Source organism: Parasteatoda tepidariorum, chromosome X2, assembly GCF_043381705.1.
Source record: "Parasteatoda tepidariorum isolate YZ-2023 chromosome X2, CAS_Ptep_4.0, whole genome shotgun sequence".
NCBI lineage: Eukaryota > Metazoa > Arthropoda > Arachnida > Araneae > Theridiidae > Parasteatoda > Parasteatoda tepidariorum.
This window is the reverse complement of record NC_092215.1, coordinates 40,875,791-40,888,982: the sequence shown is the minus strand read 5'-3', so window position 1 is coordinate 40,888,982 and position 13,192 is coordinate 40,875,791. Positions and strand designations below refer to the sequence as shown.

Here is a 13,192-nt window from a genome sequence, read left to right as displayed (position 1 = left end):
TTTTATATTGTCATTTGCATAAGAAGGAATATCATTTTTTTAAAAATTTAATAAGCCACATTAAAAAAGAAACGTAACCATGCCCACTGAAGAAATCTCCAAAGAACGTGTTGTTCTCCTAGCAGCCATTCGTCTCAAATAACAACGCCCCCTAAAGGTCGTTGTGTTCGTGAATGAGCGTTCTCGCTTACATCTCCTAATTCGCATACGCGATTTTCTAGCATGCAGTACTCACAACCGCGAAATTTTTACAAGCAGTAAGAACGGTTCCGAAAATATTAAAAAAAATTAATATTTTTATGGCATCGCAAGGACTTTGTTTTCTTTGCATTTCTGTTGTTGTTCCAAAGTTTCGGAATTCCGATCTGAAGTAATTAAGATATACAAGAAGTTTTGAAGGGAGGTGTTTCAAAAGTGTTGAATCACTCCACAGCTTCAAAATGTCTTGGAATCCGCAATATGATCATATAGGTCGAACATTTGTTCAGCAATATTATACGTGTTTTGATGATCCTTTACAAAGATCGACATTGGCCGATTTCTACGATGTAAGAAATTCGAATGGTATACTCAAGGAAATATTTTCTACAGTTCGTGTGTCGTTGCTCAGAGAAAAAAATATTGCTGATAAAAGCGCAATTACATAATCAGTTTCACAAAATTATGTTTATTTTATATATAAATGATAAAGATTTCATATAAAATGAGGGGATGTGACCGAAACGAAGTTTACTGTTCCAGTCTTATGGCTCTAGTCTTATAGACAATTTTTAGTCTTATCGCTTTCTCTTAATAAAATAAATTAGATTTCATATGAATTCAATTGCCATATCTTTAAAAGGAACCTAAGGAACTTCTCCCAAATGAAAATTGAAGTTTTGCTTTGAAAGGGGCTGTGATGGAGTTTGATAGTCCTTTATAATTTTCCTAAAATTATTTAATTTTCATAATGTACACACACAGATGTAGGTCCCGTAAATACTCAGGGAGAAAGGTAAAATAAATATAGCTGTCCGTGTCCCTGAAACGAGAAAAAGCTGGCATTAATACTATTTCATACCTACTTTGTTTTCGAGAAAAATTAAGAACCTTATTTATAGTGGGGCTCTCAGGAGAACTCCTCCAGACGTCAGTCTCGTGTCGTGGCGGATACCATGGTTATGAGAAAAAATCAATTTGAATAGGGGTGTAGAGTGAATAGTTTTGTCTTGATCTTTGCATTGGTCAGCGTGAGTAAACCAATTGACACCTTCGTTCCTCAATTGCACCTCCTTTAGAAATCTCTCACTTGTTATCATAGCAGCAGACAGCCCCAGACTTTTAGTCTGGAGGAGTTCTTCTCAAAACCGCACAATACCGTGATTTATTAATAGATTTAATCCTTATTCAAGAGTTTTACTAAGTAATAAATATTTTTTAATAAGTCTTGATTATGACAAACATTTATTTCTTGTGAAAACAAACTGGAAATGAAATGGTTTTACTATGAACTTTTTTTTCTTTTCAAGGGCACAAACTGTCCTGTGTAAAATAAAGAGTGGTAGAATAAACTAAACAATAGAAAACCAATTGACACCTTCGTTCCTCCATTGCACCTCCTTTAGAAATCTCTCGCTTGTTACCATAACTGCAGACAGCCTCAGACTTTTAGTCAGGAAGAGTTCTTCTCAAAGCCACACAATACCATGATTTATTAAAAGATTTAATCCTTATACAAGAGTTTTACTAGGTGATAAATATTTTTTAATAAGTCTTGATAATGACAAACATTTATTTCCCGTGAAAACAAACTGGAAATGAAATGGTTTTACTATGAACTTTTTTTCTTTTCAAGGGCACAAACAAACCTGTATAAAATAAAGAGGGGTAGAATAAAATAAACAATAGAACTACCATACAAATTAAAATAAATAATAGATAATTTTTATAACGACTGCAATATCATTGCATTAAGTTTATAAATATTCATAGAAAATTCCTGATACTAATTTTTTAATTTATTTTATATTGTTTTACCAAAAATAATTATTAATTAGATTTTCAAAATACTTTTAAAACTTTATTTTTGTTTTTGTTTACATAATTAATCATAGGTTCTGGCCATTAATTATGCCCCACTTGTTTTCAATAATTTAACCCCTTCCTCCCCTTTGTCACATGTAACCATGCTGTCTTTACTTCCCTTTTTCACACTGTATGACATAAATATATTAATAAATAATTACTAAGCATTTCTAATTTTTTAAAAAGAATTCTTATTGTTGAATATTGAGAACTTAATGAAGCAAGTAAAACAATTTCATTCAGCAGACAAAAACCTCCACAAACTATAACTTTACCATACTTCATATCCCTTAGTTAAAGCTATCGTAGCTATATCTATATATATATATCTAACTACCATAACTTTATTATTCATTTTTTGTTTATCATCGTTTGCTTCTTACTTTTTTTTGTCACAGAAGAAAAAACTCTATAAAAATATATTTCAATGATGTTTTAAGAAATTTCTACTTCATGTTAAAATATATCTTTCAGTCTATTTTTATCACTACTGAAGATTCACAATAAGTACAGAATACTTATATTTAAATAGAAGAAGCTTAATAGAAATAAACAAAAATATTTATCATATTTTAGTTGATTCTTGCTGTATTCGACTATTAAGCAACTAGACTTTTCAGCAACAAAAAACTGGTTTCTCCATGTTATTGAATGGGAAAATAGTGCATTGCACGGAAAGTTTTGTACAATTGTACCTAAGGGCTCAATACTTGGAGGGTTAAAACTGAACATTAAAATGTTATATTTAAATAAGAACTGAAATTGAACATTTAATATATTTCTTGCTGATTCATAAATGTACTTAATTTTTTTTTGTATGAATATCTATAAAAGAGTAAAAAAAATTATTTTTTAGGTAGAAAAATCTTTGATGACATTTGAGGATGTTCAGATTTGTGGAAGAACAAAAATAATGGAAAAGATAACGGTAAATGCATTAAATTCTCTAATAAATAAATTTACTACCTCTATATGCTTAACTGTTTCATACCCGCAAATAAGGCCAAACACATGGTAATTCGAACTTTTCTTTTTTTCCTTTAAGATTAAGGTTTGATTGTACTTGAATATTTTTCTTGGAGTCTAATCTCAGTGACATGCTTTTTCTTTTTTTGCACCTGGATTTGAAAATAACTATTCTTATGCCTTTTTGTACTGTCTACACTAGTGATCACCTAACCACTGATTACGAGCTAACCAGTAGATTGCGGGGACATTTTTATTGAATTGCAGTAAATTTTCAAAAGTTCTGTTTTTATATGAACTAACTCTTTTTGGCAAATAATTCATTTTAATAACTGCTGCAATTTAATGACAATCATTCATGTGTGTTAGATTAAGTTTTGCCTCTTTAAATGAGTGCCTTCTATGCTGATTCTGAAAATGAGGAAAACCGTGAATATGAAAACAAGCCACAGCTCTGTGAAAATGTAAAGTGTTTGTGATCTAATTTCTTAATATTTTAAAATTTAATGCGACATTGCATTTGCATTATTTGTGCTCATAAAAATTTGTCAGACTTAAAAAAAAAACAAACATATTTATAATTGAAGTAAATAACTGCATATTTATATGCAAATAAATTAACGAAATAAAACTATAAGTTAGCTGTATTCCAGAATTTTTCTCATGAAGGCTTTTTTTCTGAATGTTCTGCTAATACGCAGTAGGGAATAATACCTAAACTAATATATGACTGTGAGGTCAATTTTTGTCAATTAGTAAAAGCCATTGGAGTTTATTATTAAAATGTCAAAATGAAAAGAAGCCACAATTTTGTGAAAATGAAAAGCATTTGTAAATTAATTCTTAATATTTAAAAATGTATTGCTACTTTGTATTATCTGGGTGCATAAAGATTTGCAAAATTGAAAATTACTCACTGATTTGCATTGAGGTGGAAAACTTCACAATATTTTTGATATTTAAAAATTTATGATCTACTTGTCCGTTATAAAGCCCAGATAATTCTTTTTGGCATTTGACTGATATGACACATATAGTTTAAAATAATTATAGATTTGCCTCGCTTGTCATTTTATTTATGGCTTTTCGATTTTCCTTAGTGAAAGAAGTTTGAAAAATGTACTTAACATTTTGGTGTGCAGAACTTAATTCCTTCACTCGGCTAATAATAAAAAAAATTTCTTTTTTAAAGTCTGCTGTATTGTTCGGTAGCTCATGGTAGGATTTCAACGTAGTACAGCAGCTCAGATGTTTTGAAAATTTAACGACCACTGATCTAAACCAATATTTAAAGAGTACCTTTTTTCTCAAATCCTATACTATGAAAAAAATTTTTTTTTTGATTTTCCAATGATAAATCTTTAGTGATTTCTGAAGTTGGTAAAATAACTGATTAATTTATTCTCTTTTTTAACTGCCTTGTGCTGATATCAAATACAATTTAAATTTCAATATTATCGGTTTTGTGGTTTTTATGATTTTTAGCATTACCCTATTAGGCACCAAAGCTTTTGCTATGAGTAGTACTATATATTTTTTTCTACTTTGCTGCTTAATTTAAATTTTATAAATTTTCTGACTGATAATCTTATATATAAATATTTTTTACATAAAAATCTTATATATACATATACATTCTTGTATAAAATATAAAATTATTTTTATAATATTTTAAATTTTGTGACAAAATCATTTTTATGAGAATGAAAAAATATTTTCAAAATTCTTAAATATCATGATGAAAATAGGCATAATTGGACAAATTTGTGAAATTTTTTTTCTATTTTCCTACTTGAACATTATTGTTAAAAATAGTTTTCGCTGTCAATGTGAAAAATCTGTGTAATTAAGTTCTTTTTAATATCTATCAAAAACTAATAAAATTTTTTTTTTTACTAGTTGTTATTAAATGATCTACTGAACCATCTCCCTACAATAATTTAGCTGTGGAGTTTCACTCACGCTTCACTCACATCTTTTTTCACTCGAGATTCAAAGATTAAAGTTTCTATTATTTATTACTATTATTCTAATCTGATCTGTAGTTTTTGTTCTTTGTTTTGGCTTAATTATTTTATTACTAATTGAATTCGCTCACGCTTTAACTCCCTTTAACATTGAATATAATAGGATTCTCCACTTCTTAGTTAGGTTGCTTTTTTTTATGTGGTAGCGCTCTGAGTTTTTGAAAAGTATTATCTTAGAATTAAAACATTAACAAATAAGCCAAAATATTAAGGTCTGGAATGATATTGTTCAACCGGCCAAGGCTCACAGTGGGCTGTATAAGTAAGTATCTTAGAGGCATATGGTATATAATATTTTTATCACGCGTGAAATATTCCTAATTGAAAGAAACACATATTTAGAAAAAATTGTAGTTTAATTATAATACTTTTTCATTAATCTACTTCTCTAACAAGGAATAGCTATTTTTAAATATTTATATGTTATTTTTTAATGCTTACTTAAGTGTTAATACTTTATTTGTTTCTTTATAATTCAACACTTTCTTTTCTGCCACGTCATTTGTTAAGTAGATTTTGATTGTATTAAAGATATATATGATTGAAATAACTATTTATAGAACTTGTATAAAATTCAGGGCATCCAACCTTTTACACTTTTTAGGAAAATTTCTTGTATTAGCTACGTTTGTATTTTAATGGATGATTCTTTGTTTTGTAAAGTTGATATAAAGTTTTTTTCCACACCACTTCATATAAATAATCCAAATCTTTATAAGATTCGCCACTTTGTTCCAGCACTGTCATGATGAGGCTTTTAAGATGTTGGCAAAATTACCAAAAGTTCTGAAAGCTTTGGTTTTTAACTATCTACCTCTCTGTAAAATATTTTGCAAAAGGCATAATAGTTGGCAGACCTGAAAATAAAGTAATCTAAATAATGTTACATTCTTAAATGTTTTTTTTAGGTTTTTGTGAAAAGTTTTTCTTTAACAAAGTTTTTTTTTTTTCAGAGTCTTACATTTCAAAAAATAGCCCATAGTATAACTTCTATTGATACTCAACCAATGTTTGATGGAGGAATTTTAGTATGTGTTTTAGGACAACTTAAAGTAGGTTTTATGAATATTACAATTATTAACTCTTGATTAATATATGATTTATTGAAAAAGTTAAAAATTTTATTTAAATCTTTTTAAAGCATGGTTGTGTTCAGTATTTTATGGTTATTCATCTAACCTATAACACAAAAAGCTTAGTAATTATTAGATTGCGAAGACCTTTTTAAAAAAAAATTTTTTTTGGTTAGATTTTTTTTATATTTGAGGGTTTATGTCTTCCGCTTTATAATAGTAGGCACTTTGTTTTTATGTTGAAATAAATACATGTTGCAAAATCTCCATTTTAGCAACATAACTTTTTTAAATCAATAAAAAAATTGAAATTATAAAAATTATGCAAAATAAGTTACTATTGAAAAAATGTATGTTTTAAACCCATAATCTTATAGTATGAAATCCTAGTTATAAAGTAATACAGTTTGTTCTTAGATTTAAAAACTAAATTGTAAAATAATAAATGCCTAAAGATCCTAAAATATATTTCAGGGCGAGATTGGGGTGCTGACTCTAAGACTATCAGCACTACTTACATGATTCTTATAAATCCTATTCTGGAATACGGTTTTCCAGTTTAGAGCTGTGCTCCAAACATGACTATCCGAAAACTTCAATGGGTCCAGCTTAGTGTAGCCTGCATAATAACAGGGCTTCGAAACAGTTGCCCAAATGGAATAGTTCTTTGTGTGGTAGATCTGTAACCTCTCAGCCTCAGGTGAAAGATTAGTATGAAGTATTTTTCCAAGCTCACTAGTGATGGGACTCAAAATCGAACTTCCGATGGAGTGGAGCAATAACCAAAGATTAAAGAAAAGTGGCCCTCTGAGCTTGGCTGATTCAAATAATTTGATTGACAAGTATGTCATACAGCATAGTTTGAAACAGAGCATTGACCCTTTGGTAGGTTTAAATGGAGTCTATTTCCACACTGATCTTCCTTCCCAAGTGAGCAAGAAATCAGACGTCTCCGCTTATTTGAAACAACTGGCCCTTGAAATAATAAACATCCCTGTGGATTTCATCATAATATATACAAATAGAAGTAAAGATGAACGTGACCGCTCCGGTAGTGGAATTTATATTTTATCCCAAGAATGTACAACAAAATTAAATATAAGAAATCCAGACTGTTGTTCAGTCTTCAGAAGTGAGCTGATTACCATTGCTGTCTTGATTCAATTCTGTCTTCTCCCTACTCGTCTGCCTAATGGATCTTGTCTAACAGCCAAAGTTCTATATAGCACCTTACTAAATGGCATAAAGTGGGTGATAGTACAGGAAGGGCAATCATTAACAAACTGGAGTATCTTTCATCCTTTCGTGAGGTGCAATTCCATTGGATATCATCCCACGTATACATTGGTAATGAGACGGCAGAATTTTGGTTAAAGAGGTTGCTGGTAAGCTGTTGGAAATACCTGATTCACTAACTTAATTGGAGCTGTTCTCAAGAGCTAAAAATGCTTTTTGGACCATCCCAACCGTTCACTAATGGTACCAGGGAAAGTGCCAAGGGATTGCTTTAACACTCAGGTTTTGTAAATGAGACCAGACGGTCATCACCAGGCTTATCAGTGAACATTTGCAATCTGTTTTATTCCGATGGAAAAAGGGTTTTCCCTAGCTGTGTGAAGTGTGCTGACCTTCAGGCCACCCCTGACCATATGCTAGATTGTCAGGGCCTTTTAAGGCACGGTTTTTTCACAAACCCAATTCTAGTGTTAGACCTTCTTAGAGTAACAGATTTCATAGACCTGATTTAGCGTTGCCAAACAATGGAGGTGTGCAACAACAACAACAAATTGTAAAATAGTTTATTTTCTTTTGTTTAACAATTATCATTAAGAGCTACTCATAAAAATAATTCAATTGTAATAAAAATAGCAAGTTCCATTCAGGATTCTCTCAATGCATTAAACAATAGAAATAATATACAGTTGAACCTCACTGACTCAAACCTCTATTTCGGGAATTTTTCGATAATTCATTGAAAAGAAAAGAATTTTTTTTTAATTCACAAATATATATTTTTCTGGAAACAGAATTTTTTTTTTAAAAAGAGAACTAATCAAAAATTTGTAAGGAAAACTCTGCATAAACTTTAAAATGAAAGGATATAATAATTGCAAACAACACTATGAAAGCTAAAATAAATGTCCATTGATTCCAAAAAAAGGGGAGTTAACTCTTGTTTATTGTGTCCTAATCAGTCTTAAGACAGTTGCAATGCATATGAACTGACTACCCATCTCCAATACTTTCTATTGATTTTTATTCTCCAAGATTCTTGAGGGGCTGGTGTGGCATTAACTAAACAGATGATGAAGACATAGACAGGAATGAGATGGGTGGTTCTGCATTTACTGCCTGAAAGTTTATTAAAAGGAAATCATCCTGAGTGGCTTTAATGAAGAATTACTTATCATTTTAACTGTGCAACAAGAGGTGAAAGGTACAGCATGTGAATGTATGTCTGTGCTGTTTTCTGTTTAAACTGTCGTGTACCATCCCTGAAAAAGTTAAGAAATCCCTTTAGGTCATTTTAAGAAGGTGAGATCATTTGCAAGTCCTCTATTTAAAATGGTCATCTATTTAATTACATAGATGAACTTTTATTAAAAAAGAAAGCTGATACTTTTACAAAAAAATGAGGTTATTTAAATTTCAAAGGCAGTAATGATTGGTTGGAAAATATAAAAACTGTAACAACATTACGTATTTTAAGATGTGTTGCGACACCCTTTCTCTAAAATGGATTCAATAGCTTGCTACATACTTTTTCCAAAAACATGAAGATTAAGTTTAACTATAGAATCACGCACTACTGACTGCAAGTTATGGTTGGTATAAATTCCACTACTGTTTAATGATTGGGTTGGCAACAAGTGTTTTTTTTTAAATTTAAACACTCTGCGTATAATCAAATGTTTTATATCATTATAAAGAGTATGATTTGTTCTACCAGAATCTGTTTTCTTTCTTTTTTTGTGTTTATTTATAACACCTTTCAATAAAAGTCTTAATTGCACAAAAGGTGATTGTGACATTTGAAGAGGGTGTCATGCCATAGTAGAGTTGAGTTCCAAATGCGGTAAGTCAAGTCAAAAATACTTCTCATTCTTGCTGTCCAGTTGACTTTGATGAAGAACAATTAAACCAACTTTTGTTCAAAAATTCACATTAAACCATGAAGGAACTGACGTAGAAAATGGGCTGCTCCTACTCTTTAACCTTTATAACTTTTTTAAAAGAACTGCTAGAATTTAGTTGTCACAACCTAATACAATTTTTTCGATATTATATTAACATTATTTACCTAGTTTAACAAATTATAGACTGATGAGCTGGAGAAATAATTCTCTTGTTAAAAAAAATAAAAATAGTTGATGCCCAACCTGTAATCTATTTTTTAAAGTAAAGAAGCCACAGATAAGTTTAGAAAAATATAATTTCATTAATATATTGATTTGGATGTAAATATTTTCATTACAGTAGGGAACCGATTATCCGGAACGATCGGGACCATCGTTATTCCGGATAACTGATTTTTCCGGTTTTCTGAATCGCTACAAAAAGCCGTTTTCTTTATTGTTAAACCCAAGTAAAAAAAATTTTTTTTCGAAATAATCTTAAAAAGAAGAAAAAACGATGGAGTAATACACTAATGATTATTTCCAAAATGATGGTAAGGTTCAATCTTTCAAAAAAGAAAGAAAAATCCTAAAATCTTATAAGGGAAAAAAAAGTTTTTTTTAAAAAAATGGCGGGAAAATTTATTGAATTTGTTCCGGTTTTTTGGTTTTCCGGATAATTGGTTCTGTACTGTATTTGGCATTTAGATGTGTCAGAGTTGATAAAATTAGCCACATCAAAAGTTGTGACTTGCGAAGTACAGGTTGGGCATCCCTAATATAGAGGATTGCAATTGTTTGACCTTGATGTTAGATAAAGTTAATGTATTTAAATTTTCATTGCAGACTGATGATGATCCACCTCATACTTTTCATCAAATATTTGTGCTCAAAAGTCTAGCAGAGAGCTTCTATGTGGAACATGACATATTTAGGTTAGGTTTGCATCATTTGGGATGAATCTACCTAAACCTGTGGTTTTAAATGTGTGCTGTTGTGAAGGGGAGTTTCAGCTCTGGTGCAATCAACTAGCCTTAATTATGCTTACTTGATTCTCAGCATATGGTTGGGATTTTGTGAAATGTACTATGATCGTCAAAAACGCTATCAATATTATCATTTTTGTTTGTGTATCTAATGCACTAATTTAAACTTGGAGTAATCCTAAAAAATATTTTCCTTCACTAGTCTCAAAAGTTTAATCATCACTTGTGAGATACTATTTACTGCATTATATGATGATATATTTTTGAAATATATGAATTAATTTAACTTTTTATTAAAAATGACCAAATCTTTTAAGGTGATTATTTTAAATTAAAAATTTATTTGGTGTGCTTACTTAATAAGTAAGCTTATTTTAGTTTTGACAATGCATTAAATGTCTAAATTTATCTGTGAGTGTTGTGTTTGGCCATAATAATTGTTGAAGTATCGTGTTTGTGTGTATATATCTTTATTTGTGTAATTATATATTTCAGCTAATGTTTGAAATGTTGCAATTGACTTCAATTGCTCATAAGATTTATCAAATTATGCATTATTTGGCCAATTTGCAAAGTAGAATGTTATGGCAATACATGTTTCATGTTATATTTGCATACTTATTATTAAACATAATGAATAATTGATATATTTTGGGAGTGTTATTAGGAATGAACTGCTCTTTTATGAACCTTGTACTACTGTAAGGAACAAAGAAAAAAAGATAACACTCCTCTCTTATTTAAGCAATTGATTTATAAGTTTACACTTCTATTTAAATTCTTGTTAATTATTTATGTTATAAAGTTTTTTATTGTGAAATAAAATAAATTTTTTACTTGCATTTTTTTGCAGAAACATTTCTTCTATAAATATTTGAATATATTTTCACATACTGTCGTTACAAATAAGTAGCAATCTCGACCTAACTGAGCTAGAAATCTGCATCATGAAGGAAAGGTGTTAATATATCTAAAATATTATTTCTGAAAAATATTTTCAGAATTTTCTAATACTTGTAGGTTTTGTTAATTATAAGAACCTAATATTAACATAATCACTAACATTCAAAATGAAACCAACTTTGCTTCTTTTAATTTTGTTCTTGATTGTGTCAATTTTATTTAGTGGGAACAAATACTACTTGAATGTACAACATTTTAGACAATATTTTCAAGCATTTGCTCTAGTTTCTAGCTTTGTAGTACATAAAATATAATCATAAATTATAGTTTGGAAAAAAATGTTTTTTCAAAGTATGTCTTTTACATTAGAGTTAAAATTCTTAAAATGGCCCAGTAAACATAATTATTCAATTACTATACATACTAATGTCGCACCTAATAATGGAAGTTTTCAAAATTATAAATATAAATTAGCAGAAATTCAACTTTGAGTGTTGGTTTAAACTTTTCCTGAATTTTCAGTTGGTAGCTTTCTAGCAAAAAAAAAACAAGTTTTTTTTTCTCCCCTCCCAGCTATTTAATGAATAAAAGAGGGCATTTTGGAGAGAATTTGATCTTACTCAGAGTCATAATAACCTTAGGGTTCAGCTATTTATAATTCATTTACAAATTAAAAAAGAGACAAAATTGATGCATTTGATATTTTCTTCTCATGTAAAATTAGCAACATCTATGAAAGAAATTTAAGTGTTTTATGTTCTTTATTGTGGGTATTTATTTATAGCTAATGATTGATAATAGCTAATACATTTATTGGTGAATAATCCTAGATTTAAACATAGAGATTACAAGAAATAAGGAGGAGATTACTTATTATTTTTGAAAAGAAAAAATGCTATATAATTGGATGAATTGAAGTGTTAACAATTATAAATTTTCTTCAATTCCTCAGACTAACTTCTGCTACAAGCTGGAGACTTTTTCTTAAATAAAATAAATAAAGTTGAAATGATTTTGACATCCAAATAAATAACTGGAAAAGCATCTTTTTTTTTTTTTTTTAAATTTACATTTCTTACATGTGATTTGAAAGTTTTAGGTCAAATAATTTAAAATCTTACTTAGATACTATGAGTACAATCTTATATCAGGGTAGGGAAAAAAAAAAGTTTTTTTCGAGTCAAAAAAACCTAAAACATGTTTTTTTTGTTGGCTTTCATTAATGTATTAAATTAAATTAAAAGTAACCAAACCATTAAAACACATTTCACAGACATCTTTTTTAATTGGTGATTGATTAATATTTTGAATAAAATTCTTTTTTGTTCCAGAAATATGCAAATATGATATAACAGTATAATAACCAAAGATTTTAAATAATCTTATTTATTAAAATGATCTTATCTCTTACAAATTCATTCAGCATTTAACATCTAAACGTGATTTGAGAAGTGCTTTTAAAAAATAAGTTTTCCCCTTCATAGCATGCATGAAAATTTAATATTTCAGCATTATTTTCACTAATGTCATTATACAATTTGTAGCATCAATTAATTGCCATGATCAAAATTTCTTGTTTCTTTTAATTTATCAATACAAATTTTAATAAAAGCAACCATGAGATATTCAAGACAGTTTATTATTTCAATTTAAAAATATTTAAATTTAATAGAATGATGAAAAAGAGTAAAATTAATAAATAGGCTACATTGATACAAACACATAAAATAGTAAAGGTATGTTTTAGTTTTAATGGTTAGAAAAATAAAGTATAAATTACTTTTTTATCATTTATTTCAACATAATGCAGCTTAAAATATAACAGTGTTCTTATTGATGTATTGCGGCATTAGGAAAACTTTAAAAATATTTCAAACATATTTTGACGCAACTGAATGGTTGAACTTGTGTGGTTTTGATTCAGAGGAAAGGTGGAGGGAGAGGTCTAAATTAAATGCTTGGTTATTTTTGACTGAATTCAAAGAAGGAACTTTAGTCAATCATTGATCAGTATTTATCGGGTAAAGAGATCATGATGTCAAATTTGCCAACAAGAT

At 28.9% G+C, this 13,192-nt stretch overlaps 1 protein-coding gene across 1 annotated transcript; it reads left to right on the top strand.

Moving 5' to 3' along the window:
• The first annotated feature begins 299 nt into the window (after window positions 1-299).
• Window positions 300-11,074, top strand: LOC107440694 (probable nuclear transport factor 2). The gene is made up of 4 exons (XM_016053680.4): window positions 300-548; window positions 2,921-2,992; window positions 6,011-6,109; window positions 10,093-11,074. The coding sequence occupies exons 1-4, from the start codon at window positions 441-443 to the stop codon at window positions 10,204-10,206; spliced, it is 393 nt and encodes a 130-aa protein (XP_015909166.1). The 5' UTR covers window positions 300-440; the 3' UTR covers window positions 10,207-11,074.
• Window positions 11,075-13,192: the final 2,118 nt, after the last annotated feature.